This window comes from Crinia signifera, chromosome 1 (genome assembly GCF_055691185.1).
Source record: "Crinia signifera chromosome 1, ASM5569118v1, whole genome shotgun sequence".
Classification (NCBI taxonomy): domain Eukaryota; kingdom Metazoa; phylum Chordata; class Amphibia; order Anura; family Myobatrachidae; genus Crinia; species Crinia signifera.
The window spans coordinates 330,616,922-330,633,755 of record NC_139217.1 but is presented as its reverse complement, the minus strand read 5'-3'; the positions used below and the strand labels follow the sequence as shown (position 1 = coordinate 330,633,755).

At 43.5% G+C, this 16,834-nt stretch overlaps 1 protein-coding gene across 2 annotated transcripts in view; it reads right to left on the bottom strand.

Moving 5' to 3' along the window:
* The window catches only part of NFATC4 (nuclear factor of activated T cells 4), an 81,455-nt gene that overhangs the window by 16,641 nt on the left and 47,980 nt on the right, over positions 1-16,834 (bottom strand). For both annotated transcript variants that reach the window (XM_083145094.1, XM_083145102.1), the window contains exons 4-6: positions 9,367-9,566; positions 8,615-8,787; positions 3,656-3,796 (exon numbers count right to left, since the gene is read on the bottom strand). In XM_083145094.1, coding sequence (XP_083001220.1) covers positions 3,656-3,796; positions 8,615-8,787; positions 9,367-9,566 — 514 coding nt within the window. The remainder of the gene's footprint in view (positions 1-3,655; positions 3,797-8,614; positions 8,788-9,366; positions 9,567-16,834) is intronic.

Genomic DNA, 16,834 nt, shown 5'->3' with positions numbered 1-16,834 from the left:
TGAGCCCACTCCACTATATTAAACATCCTCTACCACCCTGGAAGTTATGTATCAGGGCCCCTTCATTCAGCCCAATGCCCCCTTCTCCCACCCCATCTCTCACCATCTGTGCAGTAAAGGGGTAATTAGGGGAAATTACTGATCCAGGCCCTACATGCAGAGTGGTTGATATAATACCCCCTACCACCCGCGGGACATCAAAGCTTGTGGAGGACCCCTACCGCTGGAGGATCGGTAGGGGACCCAATACATTGCTATGCCCAGGGGTCTACACTGCTGTTGACGCCCCTGTATGTGTATGTATGTATGTATGTATGTATGTATGTGTATATATATATATATATATATATATATAATTTTTTTATTATTATTATTATTTTTTATTATTATTATTATTTATATATATTTGGTCTATCTATAATACTTTAACTGACCCGGCATATACTGGGTCACCTAAGTGTCCATCTCCGTGCTTTGCTCCACCCCTCTGGAAACCCCCTTCTGAAAATCCTGCGTTTGCCACTGCATTGCAGGTGAAAACCGTTTTAAAAATCATTTAATACCATTCAAACATTCAACCCGTTTAACCCCCAAGGGACACGTTTCAAGCCATTGAAATAGAGCTGTTCAAACTGCCCAAAAAACGGCTTTAAAACGTGTAGGACTCTGCTTTTTAACCGTGTTGAAATACCGGTTAACTTTACCCGGTAAATCAACTCTGGCACTTTCACATTGCAGCCTTAAACGTTTTAAAATGGAAAAAAAACGGCAATATACCGTTTTAAAAGTGCGATGTGAAAGGGGTATAAGGAGTTTCTTTATGCAGTGCATTTACAGAAGCCAGTTTACATCCGTCCTATACAGAACTTGTCAGATCTGTCTTTACATAAAATAGGGCATTTTGCAGCGTGAACTGGGCAGTGACACACGATGATCTAAACCTCCATGCTATTCTAAGTCACGTACAGTATGCAGGGAATGATGGATGTCTTGTACTTGGCCTGGCGATTTGGCACGTGCATATACTACTGCTGTCAACTGCAGTTGCCAATGGGTGGCACGTGTTTCTACATGCTCATGCACAATCCCCTACATACGTTGAGCAGATGCTCGTATTAGCATAAGGCAAACTTCTCAACTGTCCCAATTTTCACAGGACAGTCACTTTTTTTTGTGACTCTCCCGCATCCCATCCATGGCTGTCAGTGACCCACGTTGGGTGGGGTGGGAGGGCAGTTGGGAGTCCCCCTGACACTAATTAACTGATAATCACCAAAAAACAGCCAATCCCGATCAACAGTACTTTGAAAATGTTCTGATACACGACTGAGATTAAACAGATGATGGCTGCTATTGCATCATGGGTAACACAGTGTGACCACAGTAGACATGCCCCATAGAATCTGTATCTTTGGCCAATTTTGGACATTCACACGGGATGCAGTCAGTAAAAATCCCGACATCCATGTGTCCCCCTGGGAAGGCTCCCAGTTTGACACATGCTAACAATCCTAACACTGCCATAAACAATGGATAGCTAGAGAGTATATATTGTGTAAAATTGTCCAGGATGACAATTGTAATCTTTTAACCTTAAGACTGGATTGCTGTTCCCTAAAAGCATGTTAACCATACAGTAGCTGTTAGTAGTACTGAGGGTGTGCACTCAGTCATGGATACTGTCATATAATCATGGCACCAGTAATTTTACTGACATCCATGGAAAACACTGGCCCCAGTGATGTGCGGTGAGGACATTGCTTGGGGACGCACTCACCTCCCCGCACTGCCACGGGCGGGCACAGGCAGCAGGGGGTACATGCGGCCCCCGGGCGGACTCACCTGTCCTCTCCTCGGCGGTGGTCAGTCCTTTCCTCGGCAGTGGCGGCAGCTTTCTTCCAGCAGCGCCGGACTGCTGAATCTTCACCAGGCGGGCCCTGCATGTGTGTGATTGGACAGTGGATCCAGCACTGGATCCGCTGGCCCAATCACATCTGGGGGTGTGCATTCATACTGGTGCCCCTGTCATTGCGGCATCAGTATAAGTGCTGCTTCCCCATTAATTTTCAACAGGCTTTTACAGCTGATTGCTGCACCCTGACCCCGCCCTCCCCTACCCGCTCCCCGCTGCCCGGAGTTTTAATGTTAACAGCGGGAGGCACCTCTCCCGCTGCCTCCCACCCTCACATGCAGCAGTGTAAGAGGGTGGGAGGCAGCGGGAGAGGTAGAAAATAATAAAAGAAGATATACAAATATCTTCTTTTTATTATTTTCATCATTATGACAGGGGAGGCACTGCCTCCCCTGTCTCCCCTGACTGCACGTCCCTGACTGGCCCCAATGTACACATATGATGCAAAGATATATATATATATATGTATAAGAACTAAGGTGGGTAATGATATGGCTAGTTGTACATTGTTGACAGGTAGCAAAGAACACAATCTCACCAAACTCATTCTGTGAAACTTATGAAATAAAATAAATATATATATATATATACAGTATACATACAATTTCCAAATCTAGTAGCAACAAAATGGTTAATTATCTACCTTTAACAACTTGCCTGTGGGATGTGACCAAGCTAGGCTGAACATTTCCTTACATGGGCCAGATGCACCAAAATTCTAAAAATGGTAAAGAGTAGGGTGACAAACAATCAGCCAATCAGCTTCTTCATCTTAAAGGCTGGGATTGAATAATAACAGGAGCTGATTGGCTTACCAGTCTCCATTTTATCACTTTTTGAAGCTTAGTGCATCTAGCCCAGTGATGCCTAACATTGACACTCCAGCTGTTGTTGAACTACACATCCCAGCATGCCCTGCATCAGTTTTAGCATGGCCAAATAGTAAAACTGTAGCAGGGCATGGTGGGATGTGTTGTGCAACAACAGGTGGAGTGTCAAGGTTAGCCATCACTGATCCAGCCCATGACCAGAAACACCCACTGGGTGACTGCTGGAAGATCAGATAAAATTTATCTTGTTATTATTGTTGGATACATTCAACTAACATAGTAACATAGTAATTAAGGCTGAAAAAATATGTTAATCCATCGAGTTCAACCTATCTTACTTGTAACTATTGATTTGAGTAAGTCATATCTATAGGATTCCCTTAGTGGCCAAAAATGCATGCAGGTTTGATTTAAATTCATTAACAGTAGTTGCTGTAACCACCCCCACCGGAAATGAGTTCCAGAATTTTACTGCTTCCTCGAGTCTCAGTACATGCCTGCATGTCCTAAGTATAGGCCTGTTAGTGAACAAATCCTCTCCCAGTTCCATATGATTCCCAATCCTGTATTGAACATACTAATCATATCACCTCTCAAACTCCGTTTCTCCAGTGAAAACATATTCAGCCTGGTTAACCTATCTTTGTAGTCTAGTGATTGGAGACCTGTTACAAGCTTAGTCGCCCTTCTCTGTACCTGTTCCAATTCATTTATGTCTTTTTTAAGGTGCGGTGCCCAGAACTGAACACAATATTCCAAGTGTAGTCTCACCAATGCCTTGTAAAGAGGCACTATCAGATTGGCATCCCTTGAATCCATACCCCTTTTAATGCATGCCAGTGTCATACCCCTTTTAATGCCATGCCATACCCCCTTTAATGCCATGCCAACTAGTACTGCAGTCATATCTCACCTGGACCCTTTTCTAGAAAAATCACTTTGGAGTCAGAAAGGAAGTTGGAACCGCACAGCAGCAGCTCCTCCCGACCGCTAACTGAGCATGCGCTGAGACTGTAATTCTCCACTTGAGGGAGCTCCTGAGCCGAACGTTGAGCTGACGAATGAGAGGAAGATGGCGTTACATTCTGAAATTATTATAAAGACAAAAATATGAACATGTAGATATTAGTTTTTATAGCTGTGCGCCAAACTTAATATTTGTTCTTTTTAATGTAATCCTTATCAAACTTGTTTTCATGAACAACTACCAGGATAAAATGAGGTTTATTACATTTATTTCTGACATAGGTCCATCCCATGTGCAAAAGTGTCCAAATGCGTTTCGAATCCCAGAAGGATACGATTGCAGGTCGAGTGATGGCAGGGAGCAGTGAGGTGGCGTTAGGGGGGCGCGGTTCAGAAACCATAGTCGTATCTGGACCATTTTCAGGGACCTTCTCTGAAAAATGGGGTCCTTATGGTAGTGGATGCAGCACTTTCTGCGATGCAATCACAATTAGATTGCGATCGTTATTGCAGGATGGCAATATCCATGCTGTACGGCCTTGTCCTGTGTGCTGGGCAGCTCCCAGCATGCCAGAGACACCAGCTGCAGTTTTAGTAATTTAGCAAAACTACAACTGATGCTAAATGATGCCAATCACCCCCATAATGTCACAATAACTATACAGTAGCTACAGACACAATTTCACAGAAGAAAGGTTTTCAGTCCATTTCTAAATTCCGATTATGAGGTATGGAATTCCATAGCTTACAGAATATTTTCCAGTGCTCATGGTAAATTCTTCCATCTTCCATTTTCACTTACTGACACCTCTGAATGGTTCTTGATATGAAAAAATTAATTAGTTCAGATTTTTGTACTGACCTCATATATATCTGCACATCTAAATTAGGTCTCATCCAATATGTTTTATTCTGGGGTAAATAAAACTAGTTTTTTAAACTCTGAGGGGTAATCTTATTAAAATCTTATTAAAAAGAGGTGATGTTGCCCACAGAAACCAATCAGATTATGTCTATCATTTTCCAGGATGCAATAAAGAAATAAGAGATAGCATCTGATTGGTTGCTGTGGGCAATATTAACTCTTCACCTTTTTAGAAGCTTTAGTAAATTTGCCCCTTCTTTTTCTTCTTATGAAGGTGCACACCTGTGAAATAACTTCAGTTATCCTGTGTCTTCTTACAGTGAGATTTCCAAAACTGGACTTTATATGCAATATGTGGTCTGCTTGTAGCCCCCATAGAGTTCTATGGAAGCTGTAGTGCAGCTGGATTTACCAAGCCGGATAGGATATCGCCAGATGGCATTACCCTACAATAGCCTATGGTCAACCATATTACAAGATGGAAACTACTCTGTTGAAACAAAATCTGGAGGCCACAGCACACATACAGTAAGACATAATTGTTTTGAAATATTCAGGGGATTTACTGCAAATTTTCATTGATTCATTGGCCCCATATATGTTGGGATCTATAGAAACAGAATTATGGCAGCTAAGAACCACTTGGCCCATCTAGTCTGCCCTTTTCTTAACCATATTGTTACCTCACACAATATTTGATCCTTATGTATATCCCATACATTTTAAATTGCTCTAATGGATGCCTATTCCACTTGTGCCCTACCCTTTCTGTGAAGTAATGTTTCCTCCAGTTCCCCTGAACCTCCCTCCCTCCCTTCAGTTTCAGTGCATGTCCTCATGTTCTGTTGCTTCTCTTTCTTTGAAGAATGTCTCCCACTTGTACCTTGTTAAACCCTTGATATATTTTAAAGTTTCTATGATGTCCCTCCTTTCTCTTCTCTGTTATAAAATATACATATTAAGATCTTTAAGTCTTTCCAGGTAAGTTATGTTATGTACAGTTGGCCATGCACCATTTAAGTTTCCCTTCACTGTACAGTCCCTAATATATTAATATCCTTCTGAAGATATGGCCTCCAGATTTAAACAGTATTGCAGAAAGTGGGTTACTCCACCTTGGCCAGTCCCATCTTCTCAGTGATATTTGGGAAGATAGGGCAAAGAATATGACACAGTGCCAGAGTATTTGCTTTCAATGTGCAGGAACTGTCTTCCCAAATAAATCACTGTGATGATGGTGCCGGTCTTATGTAAAGGTATACTTGGTGGGTAAGTGGAGCCAAGGAATTCATTGGGCCCCTAAAGAAAGTCAGGCCTGGGTAATTATTACCACCACAGTAGTGTCCCTTATTCATGTTATGCCTCATAGTAGTGTCCATTATTCATATTACACCACACTGGTGTGGTGAGTAAGGTTATACATTTACTTCCACAAATAAACTTGAATGCTTGGTTAAGCTATATCATTGTCTAGGTCATTGCCTACATCAGTGGTTCTCACGTGTTTCTCAAACTCAGGGGTAGATGTATGAAGCAGTGATAAGGGAGGAGAAGTGATAAAGTGACTGGTATTTTATCACCGACCAATCATCTCCTGACTGTTTCTTTGTAAACCCAGCCTGTAACTTAACAGTCAGGAGCTGATTGGCCGGTGATAAAGTACCAGGCACTTTATTACTTCTCCCTTATCACTGCTTCAAACATCTACCCCTCAGTCCTCAGGTCCCCACAGTGTTTATGTTTTCTAGGTCACCCAGCAGCAGCACTGTGTGTTACCAACTGTCACATTTGAAAAGGCTACTGGTGACATGGAAAACATGAACTGTGTAGAGTCTGGAGACAGAGTTTGAGAACCACTGGCCTACACTATTGCCACTGGTGCGAACAGTATTTGGCTCATCCACAAACTGCACACACATTCAATCAAGGGGGGACCCCACAGTCATGGTCACCTATTATATCCGTTTCACACCAGCCTAAATTCCTGGGTTGGGCCCGGGAACAACCCGCGACTAGCACTGGTGTGTAAGGTTCCTGGGCCAAAATCCAGGGAAAATTTTCCGGGATTTCAACCCTTCTATGGAGCAGGGTTGTTCCCAAGTTCAACCTGGGGTCCTGGCTGGTGTGTAAGGGGTAGGAAGTACTCACCCGGGTTGCCGGTCCTCAGTGTGCTGTCAGGCCGGGGATCCACACAGGAGGCGGGTGCAGATGACAGGACAGGTGGCGTATGTAGATGACACAGCTCTCCGGTGCCCTCACTGCCGCCGGAGAGCTGCGTCATCTGTGCCCGCCGTCTGACCTGTCGCGGATCCCTGGCCTGCACCGAGGACCAGCAACCTGGGGTGAGTACTCTCCACCATTCCCCGGCATGATCCCTGGGCCATATTCCCGGGTGTGTCCCTGCATTTTCTGGTGTGAAAGGGGTATTAGATGGAAATATAAACCCAGACTGATTTTTTCCCTGTATTTATGAACTATTTTTTTTCTTAGTAAAATAAAGCCCTTATATCTGCCTGCTATGATTTCATGGGCAGACTGGACTAAAGCCCTTGGTTATGTGCCCACCACATTGGATGTTTTGGCCAGGTAAGTTGTATTTTTATACTGTAGCAGGGTATCTTAATCGCAGTGTTGTTGTCAGAGCCCCGGATTAACCAAAGTGTGCATAGAGTGCATTCTAACCTGTTGCTGCCTGGAAGCATTGACAAAAGGGACAGTGTTGTTATTATTATTTACAGTTTATACTAGAGATGGGCACCGGGGCTGAAGATTTGGATTTGTCGCCTGGATTTGGCCTTGTCAAGCGGCGGTGAAAAGCTTTGGATTTGGACTTTTTAAAATATGGTCGAAAAACGCCCAAATCACGTAATTATTGGGGTTTTTTTTGTCCCTAGAGTAATATAAACATCAATAACATTAATTTCCAGCCATTTCCAGACAATTTTGACCACTTTACAGCTCACAATGTTGTTTTCATTCAATTTAGGCCAAGGTCTGCAGCAAGCTGGCTGGTTATTAACACACGACTGACAATATCAGTATCAGTATGTTGTATTGGGGTGCAGTGCACACAAACAAAAGAAGAAAGAGGAGGTAGAACAATCACACACGGAACTTCTGACAGTATAGTATATGGTGTATTGGATTGCAGTACAGCACACCACACCACACCACACACCACAATAAAAAACATTAAAATCTGACTGATAGCCTGCCTGTGTACTGTACCCCACTACACTGACTGACAGCCTCTGCCCTCTGCGGACTGACACAGCCTGCCAAACACACGGCCAGTACAATAACCCCTGCACAAATCCCTGCACAAACTCCTCTGCACTGCACAAAACCCTCTGCACTGCACAAACTCCTCTGCACTGCAAAACACCCCTCTACACTGCACAACACCCCTCTGCATTGCACAACACCCCTCTGCACAGCACAAACCCCTCGGAAACTCACAAGCGTGTCTCACGGATGTCGAGCCGGGCTGTGTTCGGAGTGGTTCGGATTCCACGGAATCCGAACCGCTCCTCTCTACTTTATACCATATGCCTACAAGATAATTATGAGACACCCCAATATATCTATATAGAGGCACACCATCAATACTGAGTCTTCCAACATACAGTCGCCTGTTGCCCCTGCTTTTATATGCACTGACGTAAGAGATAGTCTTATCTTGACTAGCATGACTTCATCTGCAATACATTATATACATTATATGAACCTGTGTAGTACTCACCGTGGATCAGTCCCTAAAATTGCCATCTCTTGTGTTCTCTATAACGTTTACTTGGCAGTGTGTGATGTGCGCCCCTTTGATTTGTAAGGATATAGATACATTTGTGGCAAAAGAGTCAGTCCATCCATTTCACTGCATTTGATCTAACTACTACCAATAAACAAGCATTTCTAACAATCCAGTGAAGTATAATATTCTCCCTACTCTATAACTGTGCACAGTGCTAGTGTATTGCTGCTTATTGGTCATGATACCTTACTCACACATTATTGTGTTGCAGTGAGATAGGCTTTACTTACAGCACTCTATCGGTATAGAAGCCGCTTGTAGAGAGATGCCTTTTCCTCCTCCCTGTGGAATATGCACTCGGAAAACAAGGCGGACACGTGTGTTCTTGCGCCCAATGTCTGTCTCGCCCTTCCTGAGCTCGATGTCTGAATTTCGGAGCTTCAGAATTCCAGCGCAGTCTATACTGAAACATGGACATGTACAATATTTATCAATCACCTATCACATCACTAAAGCATGATTTAGTTAGTCCCTGGCAAGTGTCTGTCTGACAGAAACCGCTGGATGGATCAATTTTCACCATTTTATAGAGCATTTGTCAAGGAAGGTTTAGGTATATGAAACATTAATCTATGACATAAGGGAGCTGAGCAGTGAGGATTTTAATACGAGTGATAATGTCAGTAAGAGAAGAATGTTAGTGCTCTATAGGGCATACCATGGCCAAGAGTGATACTGCAGTAGCTGTGCTGCACTGATGAGTTATTCGTGATTGGCTATTGTGGAGCATACACAGGGCATGACCATAGCAAATGCATCTGCTGTGGCATCAATCCATCTCTTTCTGAGGAGCTCTTAAATTCATATGTAAATATTGTATTAACATTATGCAGAGATGGAAGGTAAATATAGGTTGTAATACATGTAAATTCAAAATGGCTCACTGCGAAGCATGGGTGGGTCACTAGTTACTAGTAAATCATTATGGAAGTTGGAAGGTTTGTGTTCACTGTGGTGTAGTTCTCTGTCCTATGCAGCTTACTTGGCACACATGTTGTTTTCAGGGAGAAGAGACATTTCCAGAACTTTGGTGCTTCCCACTAACGCTTCATAGCTGGGTGTAGCCACCATTTTCCCTGTGATCCGATGAACTTGATAAAATGCATGAGGTCTCAGGTTGCGCTCATCTGCTGTTCCGATAAACATCTGAAGGGTCAGTGGTTTCTCATTGTATCCTAAAAGCTGGAAAAGGCAACATTAGACCGAACTATAACACCTAATGACAAAGACACCATAGAATAACCGGTGGCTATAGAACCCATTGAGAATATTTACAATCAAGTGTACTTTGGGAGCCATATTGACACTTTGTGGGGCAGGGGACGCAGGAGAAACAAAGTCCTTATTTCCCAAGGAATTCCAAGCCTGGGGTGACGAATTTGGGCGGGTAATGTGACAGCACGAAGGCCACATCATGTTTGTCTCTCTACTATGGCATTACTGTAATTTTTAACAACAACAAAATGCAACAGAACCTTCTGCACTGTATAAGAAACTATTAATAAATAAATAAAATAAATACACCAAAACCTTTGAATCAGAATGAAATCAGAATCATATCACACAACAATCGTGCATGGCAAGAACCGATGACTTTCACCATCGTAAGAAAATAAACACTTGCTTAATAAATTTAGGATTTTGAGTCTAAAACATTCTGATGATGTCTGGCGATAAGGGTTCAACATCAAACACCATTTTAGTAAATTTACCCCTAAGGATCACTAAAGGTAATTATAAATTTTCAGATATAAACCGATATGATTCAATCTAAATGTTGAATTTCCGGGGCTAAAACATAGATTTTCTATCAGATCATTTTTTTATATTAATTTTTAAATGTTAGTAATTGCATGCTTTTAGATTTGAAAACACAAAATCATTTTAGATCTCTTTCATCAATTAGAAACTGATAAATATTAATGATAATAGACTTTTAGTACCACCAAGTGCATTTATAAATCCATCAGACTTCCAGGTTACGGATAGCTATTTCCACAGGAATGGGGACTGTTGTACCTAAGGACCCTGATCACACATCTAGAATAACCTAAGCCCTACCTAATGATTTTTTGTTTCTCCTCTTCCCCCTTTGCGCTGTTTTCGCTGCTTTAAACCTCATCCTGCCCGCTTCACTAGGAGTCACTCACCCTTCCAGAGAAAAATATCCTAAAAATCCAGAGACTCCCATTGCTTCTGAGAGGGTATGGAAGTATGGCTAAGGCAGAGGTTCTCAAACTGGGAGTCCTGACCCCAAAGTACAGAAAAGCTACAAAAACAACATTTTTGGAGTTCTTCACAGCAAAAAACAGCTTGATACATCTCACCCAAATAAGTATGATGCCTCACTACATAATTAATGAACATATTTTATGGATAAGACAAGTATGTATTTTACACACCATTTCAGGACAAAAATATGAGGATGAATACTAATATGCATAAAGCTTCAAATTCAATCATTATTAGCCCTGATAAGCTGGTGCGTAACCAGGCTTTTTTTTAGGGATTTGGGGGAAATTCCCCCCAAACATCCCAGTCTTTTTTCAGAAAATAGGGCTTTTTTAATGAAAAACCACAGGTTTTACTGAACTGTGTGTTTTGGGGTGATAATGGGGGTTATTCAGGTTGATTCGCAAGGCTGCGAATTCGCAGCCTTGCGAGTCCACCAAACCCCGCCCGGCGAACGCACGCCCCCCCGCCGCCCCAGCAAAGTGCGGCTTTGCCCGCACAGCAGCGAATGGATGTTTTGCATAAACATCCATTCGCTTTGCTGGGGTGTCCGCCCACATCATTCGATGGTCGGTGACCATCGAATGATGTTTAGCGTACACGCATATATAAGTGACTTTTTAGTTGCGTATATATGCGTGCACACTGGCGTGATATGGGAGGGCAGCTGACATCCGGTGATGTCAGCTACCTGGCCCACACACCCGCGTCACTGCCTCATTACCATGAGAACGCCCAGCGTTCTCATGGAAACGCCCATGGAACGCTGGGCGTTCCCATATGGTAATGGGGCAGCCCGGCGCTCCCCGCCCATCTCTGCCCCCCCCCTCGCTGCCATGGGTGCGTGCACCCGGCGACCCGAAAGGTCGCCGTGGGTGCATGCACCATGCGCCTGCACATGCGCAGAAACATGCCTGCGCATGCGCAGACGCACAACATCGATACTGCGTGCGAATGCGCGCAGTACTGATGCAATCTCTGAATAAGGCCCAATGTTTCTTTTACATTTGTCTAAATAAGAATCCACCCCCCCCCCCCAGAAAAAAAAACTAACAAAACAAACTGCTTAACCCTCAATATTGACCATCCACCTCTGTATGTTATGAATTTCCTCTCTGTTCAGCATCTCATTTACAGCTGGGATGTCATCAACTTATGTTGAATTCTTGCACAACACTGAGGCATTACAAGTTGTTAATTATAATATTGACACTGCAGAGTCTCTTGGTTGTATAGTTAGTAACTATATAGATGTCTAGGGTGAGATTTAATGGGATGAGAGATTCAGAAAGTGAGAGATTTTGTGAGAAATCTCCAGTTTTTTTAAAGTGGCAATCATTTACACAGCAAAATCAAACTGGTTTTGCAGTGTAAATGATTGCCACTTTAAAAAAAAAACCTGGAGATTTCTTACCAAATCTCTCACTTTCTGAATCTCTCATCCCATTAAATCTCACCCCTCTTGTCTGTGTGACTCCGAAGCACTACATCTACTAGCTTTCAAAGCATTTGCTTCAAGCCGTGTTACACTGCCATCTGTTGGCAGCAAGTGAAACTACATCTAGCTATCGAAGCATTTGCTTCAAGTGGGCTTACTAGTATTGTATATTTATTATTGTGTACAATTATGATATGATTAATGCGTATTTAAAAATGTTATATATATAATATCTCATTTATGTTGGCTGCGTATTATTGGTATTCCCTTCGCAATCGTAGATCACACCGTCTGCAACAAGGATCTATTGGATCCCCCAGCCATGACTGGGATTGTATATGATACCTCGTATGCTAAAGAACTGCATAGGATGTATTGTATTTGGCCAAGTCCCCTGGGAGCTGAGTTGGGTGAGTTGGCGGGGAATCCCGTACTAGTGGATGGGAGTCTTAAAAGGTTAATTCTCTTGATATATAGGAGTGTGGATCATAGGCTCAGCAGTTATTAGGTTGTCAGTGTCTAGGTCAACACAAAAGGTTTACTGTTCCCAGTTGGAGTCCACGTGGATGAAAAGATTTATAAAAAAAGAAAGAAAAACTCATGCCAACCTTTTCTTGTGTCAACCATTGCATATTGACCATTTTACCATGTCAACTATATGGTGTCGACTTTGACAATGTCAACCTATCAGAAGGATACCGTTTTATAGTGAATATCCATGATTTTTGCCTAGTACAATCTTGATTTCTCATATAAAATGATTGACTACCTGGCCTCTGGTGGTTAGACGCTCTTTTAGTTTCTCTTTAACTATAACACCCATTCTCTAGAGTTGTCTACAGCGCATGAGATGCATGAGATGAGCAGATGTGGGGATTACAACATATCTTTCATTCTCACACAGTAGAAATCCTCAGCAATGTGCTCTGTAGCTGTGTAAATATGTATGAAGAACGTATGAATATTTCCTGCACTGCGATCCTGAGACATGAAGTACAGGAAAAAACAAAAGGAGTAATAGGCTTTTATAAAGTCCCTTTCTAATTAACCATTATTGTATGGGTAGCAAATAGTGGGGTCCTCTATAGTCACACGAGGGGAAGACACATTTGTTATGATTTTTGTTTGTTTTTGTGTCACCAGTTTTTACACAGAACTGCACATTGTTGTTTATACGCTAGTCACTACCCCATTGGAGCTTGTGCTCTAAATTTCCTAAGGGGAGATACACTTGGGGTGATTTTGGCCCATTTTCTAAGTGCTCTGTAAAATACGCCACAGTAGGAGACCGTGAACAGTGGTTCACTTGGCTGGTAAAACAGCCCTACGGACAGCGGCAGCAATATTGCAGGATTGTGCATCAATGCTCACTGCTCATCGCCCGTTATACACACTGGCAGATTTTGAGCGCAAAGTAGCCAAAAGCAAGCTACTTTCAGCCCAAAACTATGGACCCCTTTTACTCTTTACATCTGCGTTTCTTCTTCACTCTAGGGGCGGGATGTTCTAACATCCCCAGCCCTCAATGGCCCCCATTCGCCGGCCACTTCATTCTTAATGAGCGCATATGCTCTAACATATGCGATCATTAACGCAAGGGACAGCTTTTGCGATAAGATCTGTCCCATGTGATGCGGCGCCGGTGCTGGACATCCGGGTCTGAGACCCGGGAGTCCATCTGCACATGTGCAGAGGACGACGCCGGCCGCAGGGCATGCTGGGAGGGATCCATGACGGATGCCTCACACAGCGCTGCGGTAAGAAGCCCATAGGCTTCTGCAGGGAATCGCCAGTTTTTGCTGGCGATTCCCTCCGCAGCGGTGACACTGTGGAGGGGGGACAGAACAAACAGAAATGCGGTAAAATCCCCGATAATGGTGTTTTTAAGGCATTTCTGCTTTAGAGAATCTCCCCCTAGCTATGATTCTTTATATTGGCTGGATGTTAGGTATCTTTTAGCTAAGAAGATGCACACACAAGCTGCAAACTACAGATACAGGAAGGCATAGCTGACCATTGCCGTTCTATTAGATCCTCCGGCATATGGGAGAGAGCAAGCGTGGGAAAGCTGAGAAAAGAGGAAAACAGCTGGGAATCATCTATTCACCCAATGAGCTGTCCAGTGTTACTGCCTGTTCCCTACCCACAGTGATAAACACGCCTTCTAGATATACAAGCTGATATAGACACTGCTTTCAGGTTTAACCTATACTGGATGTAATACACAGCCATTGCATCTAGCATTGCCTTCAATTAATGTTGTTGCTGGTCATACATTGGGTTCGGTGCTTTTTTGTACTAGTCAACAGACTGAGGTCTGCAAACCTCCAAACACCTAAAGAGCATAAATTGGGATAGCATGTATACTCCCGCATGTACTGTCATCACTAGGTGCATACATAAGGGAGTAATCACTTCAAAGTCACACTGAAGCTCGGTACACAGTTACCCGAGATATCCGCCGACCGCTGGATCCACCAACTGAGTGGCCAATTCAGACAAGCCTATAAACGTACTGATCGGCTGCTCAATATGTTATCCTGGCATCACAGCTTGGCTGTGCTACAGGGCTGCTGTGATATGTCTGTGAATGACATTGTTCACAGACATGTCGGGTCATCTCTTTTTGGTGGAACTGACAATATATTGCACAGTGTGTACCCAGCTGTACAACTGGTGAAGTGCTGTACCATCCTTTCCCAGAAAAAAAAGATCACATGCATCAGAGGCAGGTGCAGAAGGTATCCGGATGATAGATCTACAGTCAATATGTTGACACCAAAAAGTCAAAATGCGAAAAGTCAGCATTGACAAAAGGTTGACATGCAATGTACCATCGCATTAGCTTCCTTCAGTCACCATGCTTCAGGCCAGGTGCATCGTTCTGCTACTGCTGTTCTCAGGACAAATTACCATTCCCGTGCAGAGGCCAAGTGGATGGTAAAGCATACAAAAGTTAATTTAAAAAAAAAAAACTGTGAAAAACCTGACCTTTCGTCAATGTTAGTCTATTGACTGTCAAACCTTTGTCAATGTCGACTTTTGGTGTTGGCCTATTGACTGTCTTACTAGACATTGGGGGCCATCTGAGTCCCTCTGAACCTACACTGCGGGACAGCTTCCGCCATTCTTCGGGGATCTATGTGCCACTCAGTGTGAATTGTAAACCAGAAGTGCTCATGTCCATGTACTCTGCATGGTGTCTCCAGGCACTCCACTGACCCCCGCCACCTGACCTCTCTCTTGTGTCTGTGTTGGGGTTTCCCTGCTAAATTAAGGGTGTGTGTGTGCTAACAGCATGGGACTGGATCCACTGCACCTACCACAGGTCAGCAGTGGAGGGGACACCTGGCCATATGATGGAAGCTCAGGGGTGTGTGTGTGTGTGTGTGTGTGTGTGTAAGGGAACGATAACAAGGCTGATATGAGAGGGACCCCAGGAAATGGAGCTCCATGCTGGAAGGATAGAGAGGCTGGAGTATAATGAGGCAACTCATGTCCAGAGTGTCTCCCTTACAAGCAGCTTATTTTCAAGCACAGGAGCACCAGGTGAGTAGCCATTACAGTGTGGTAAAGGTGCTAAAATGTAAAAGTTATCATGAGCCACATCTATCTGGGTTGAGTGTAAATTCAAATGGGCCTTATCCCTCCCCTTATCATAACCAAATTTTAACCATCCACCTCTGAAGCGTAAATCCAGTCATCCCCATCCCTCACGCTAACCATCCCCCCTTGCAGCCTTACCCTAAGCATCCTGTCCAGCCTAACTCTTGCACTGAATTCGCCTCCAAAAACATGTTAGTTTACCCTACTTGGATCTAGCATCTACCGAAGCCCCTACCACCTAATCATCCCAATGTAAAAAAAAAAATCAAAATCTGTCCCGCTGTCCCACCCATGGCCAGTTGGCAATTGGGAGGTTGGAGGGACTGAGCAGCTTTGCTGTCTAAGGTGGCGAATAGACACCAGGTGCGCTTGCATGTCATCCATTCAGTGCACAGTGGAGGCTAGGAGAAGACCAGCAGCGGCCAGAATAACCCCCAGAGTAATGTCAAGTGGGCACATCTCCAAAACAGTGTCATTCAGGAGGCATAGCCTATGGGGCTGAGAAAGTGCTCCTTTTCAGGATGGGGTCCAGATCTGCATAAGCAGAATGTTTTAATATATTTCCTAGTAGACAGTAGAATCTGCACTAGGTTGCATCAAAGCTGGTTATAGTAGCACAATTAAGAAGCTTTATTTTGAATTCCCTTTGTTGTAGTTATAAGTAGAGATGTGCAGACTCGGATTCCAGAGATCCGAGCCCCCATGAACGTCATCATTCCGAGCCCGGGTTCCGAGTAGTACTGTGTACTTGTAGTACTACTGTCTCCTCTGTGCTGGGGCCTACCTCTGGTGCTGTGCTGTAATATTATATATATTATATTAATAATTAATTATAATTATATTATATACTATAGTCCACTGGTGCTGCCTGCACTGAATCTGCCAGTATTATTTACTCAGTCCACTGTTGCCACTGGCAGTGCTACTGCCTAAGTGTACCTACCTAGTACATACTAGGCTACTATATATAAATGAATTAAAAAATAATACCTGTGCTGCGTGTGACTGTAAAAAATAATTCCATGCTGCTGGTGCAATGACGTGTGCCACTGAGTGCCACTGCCAAGCAGTGCCTAATAATAAAATTAATTATTATAAATTCTGCTGGTGCATAATAGACTGCTACTGTTGCTGTTTGTGGCTGCCACTGCCAGTGCTACTGCCTACCTATCTA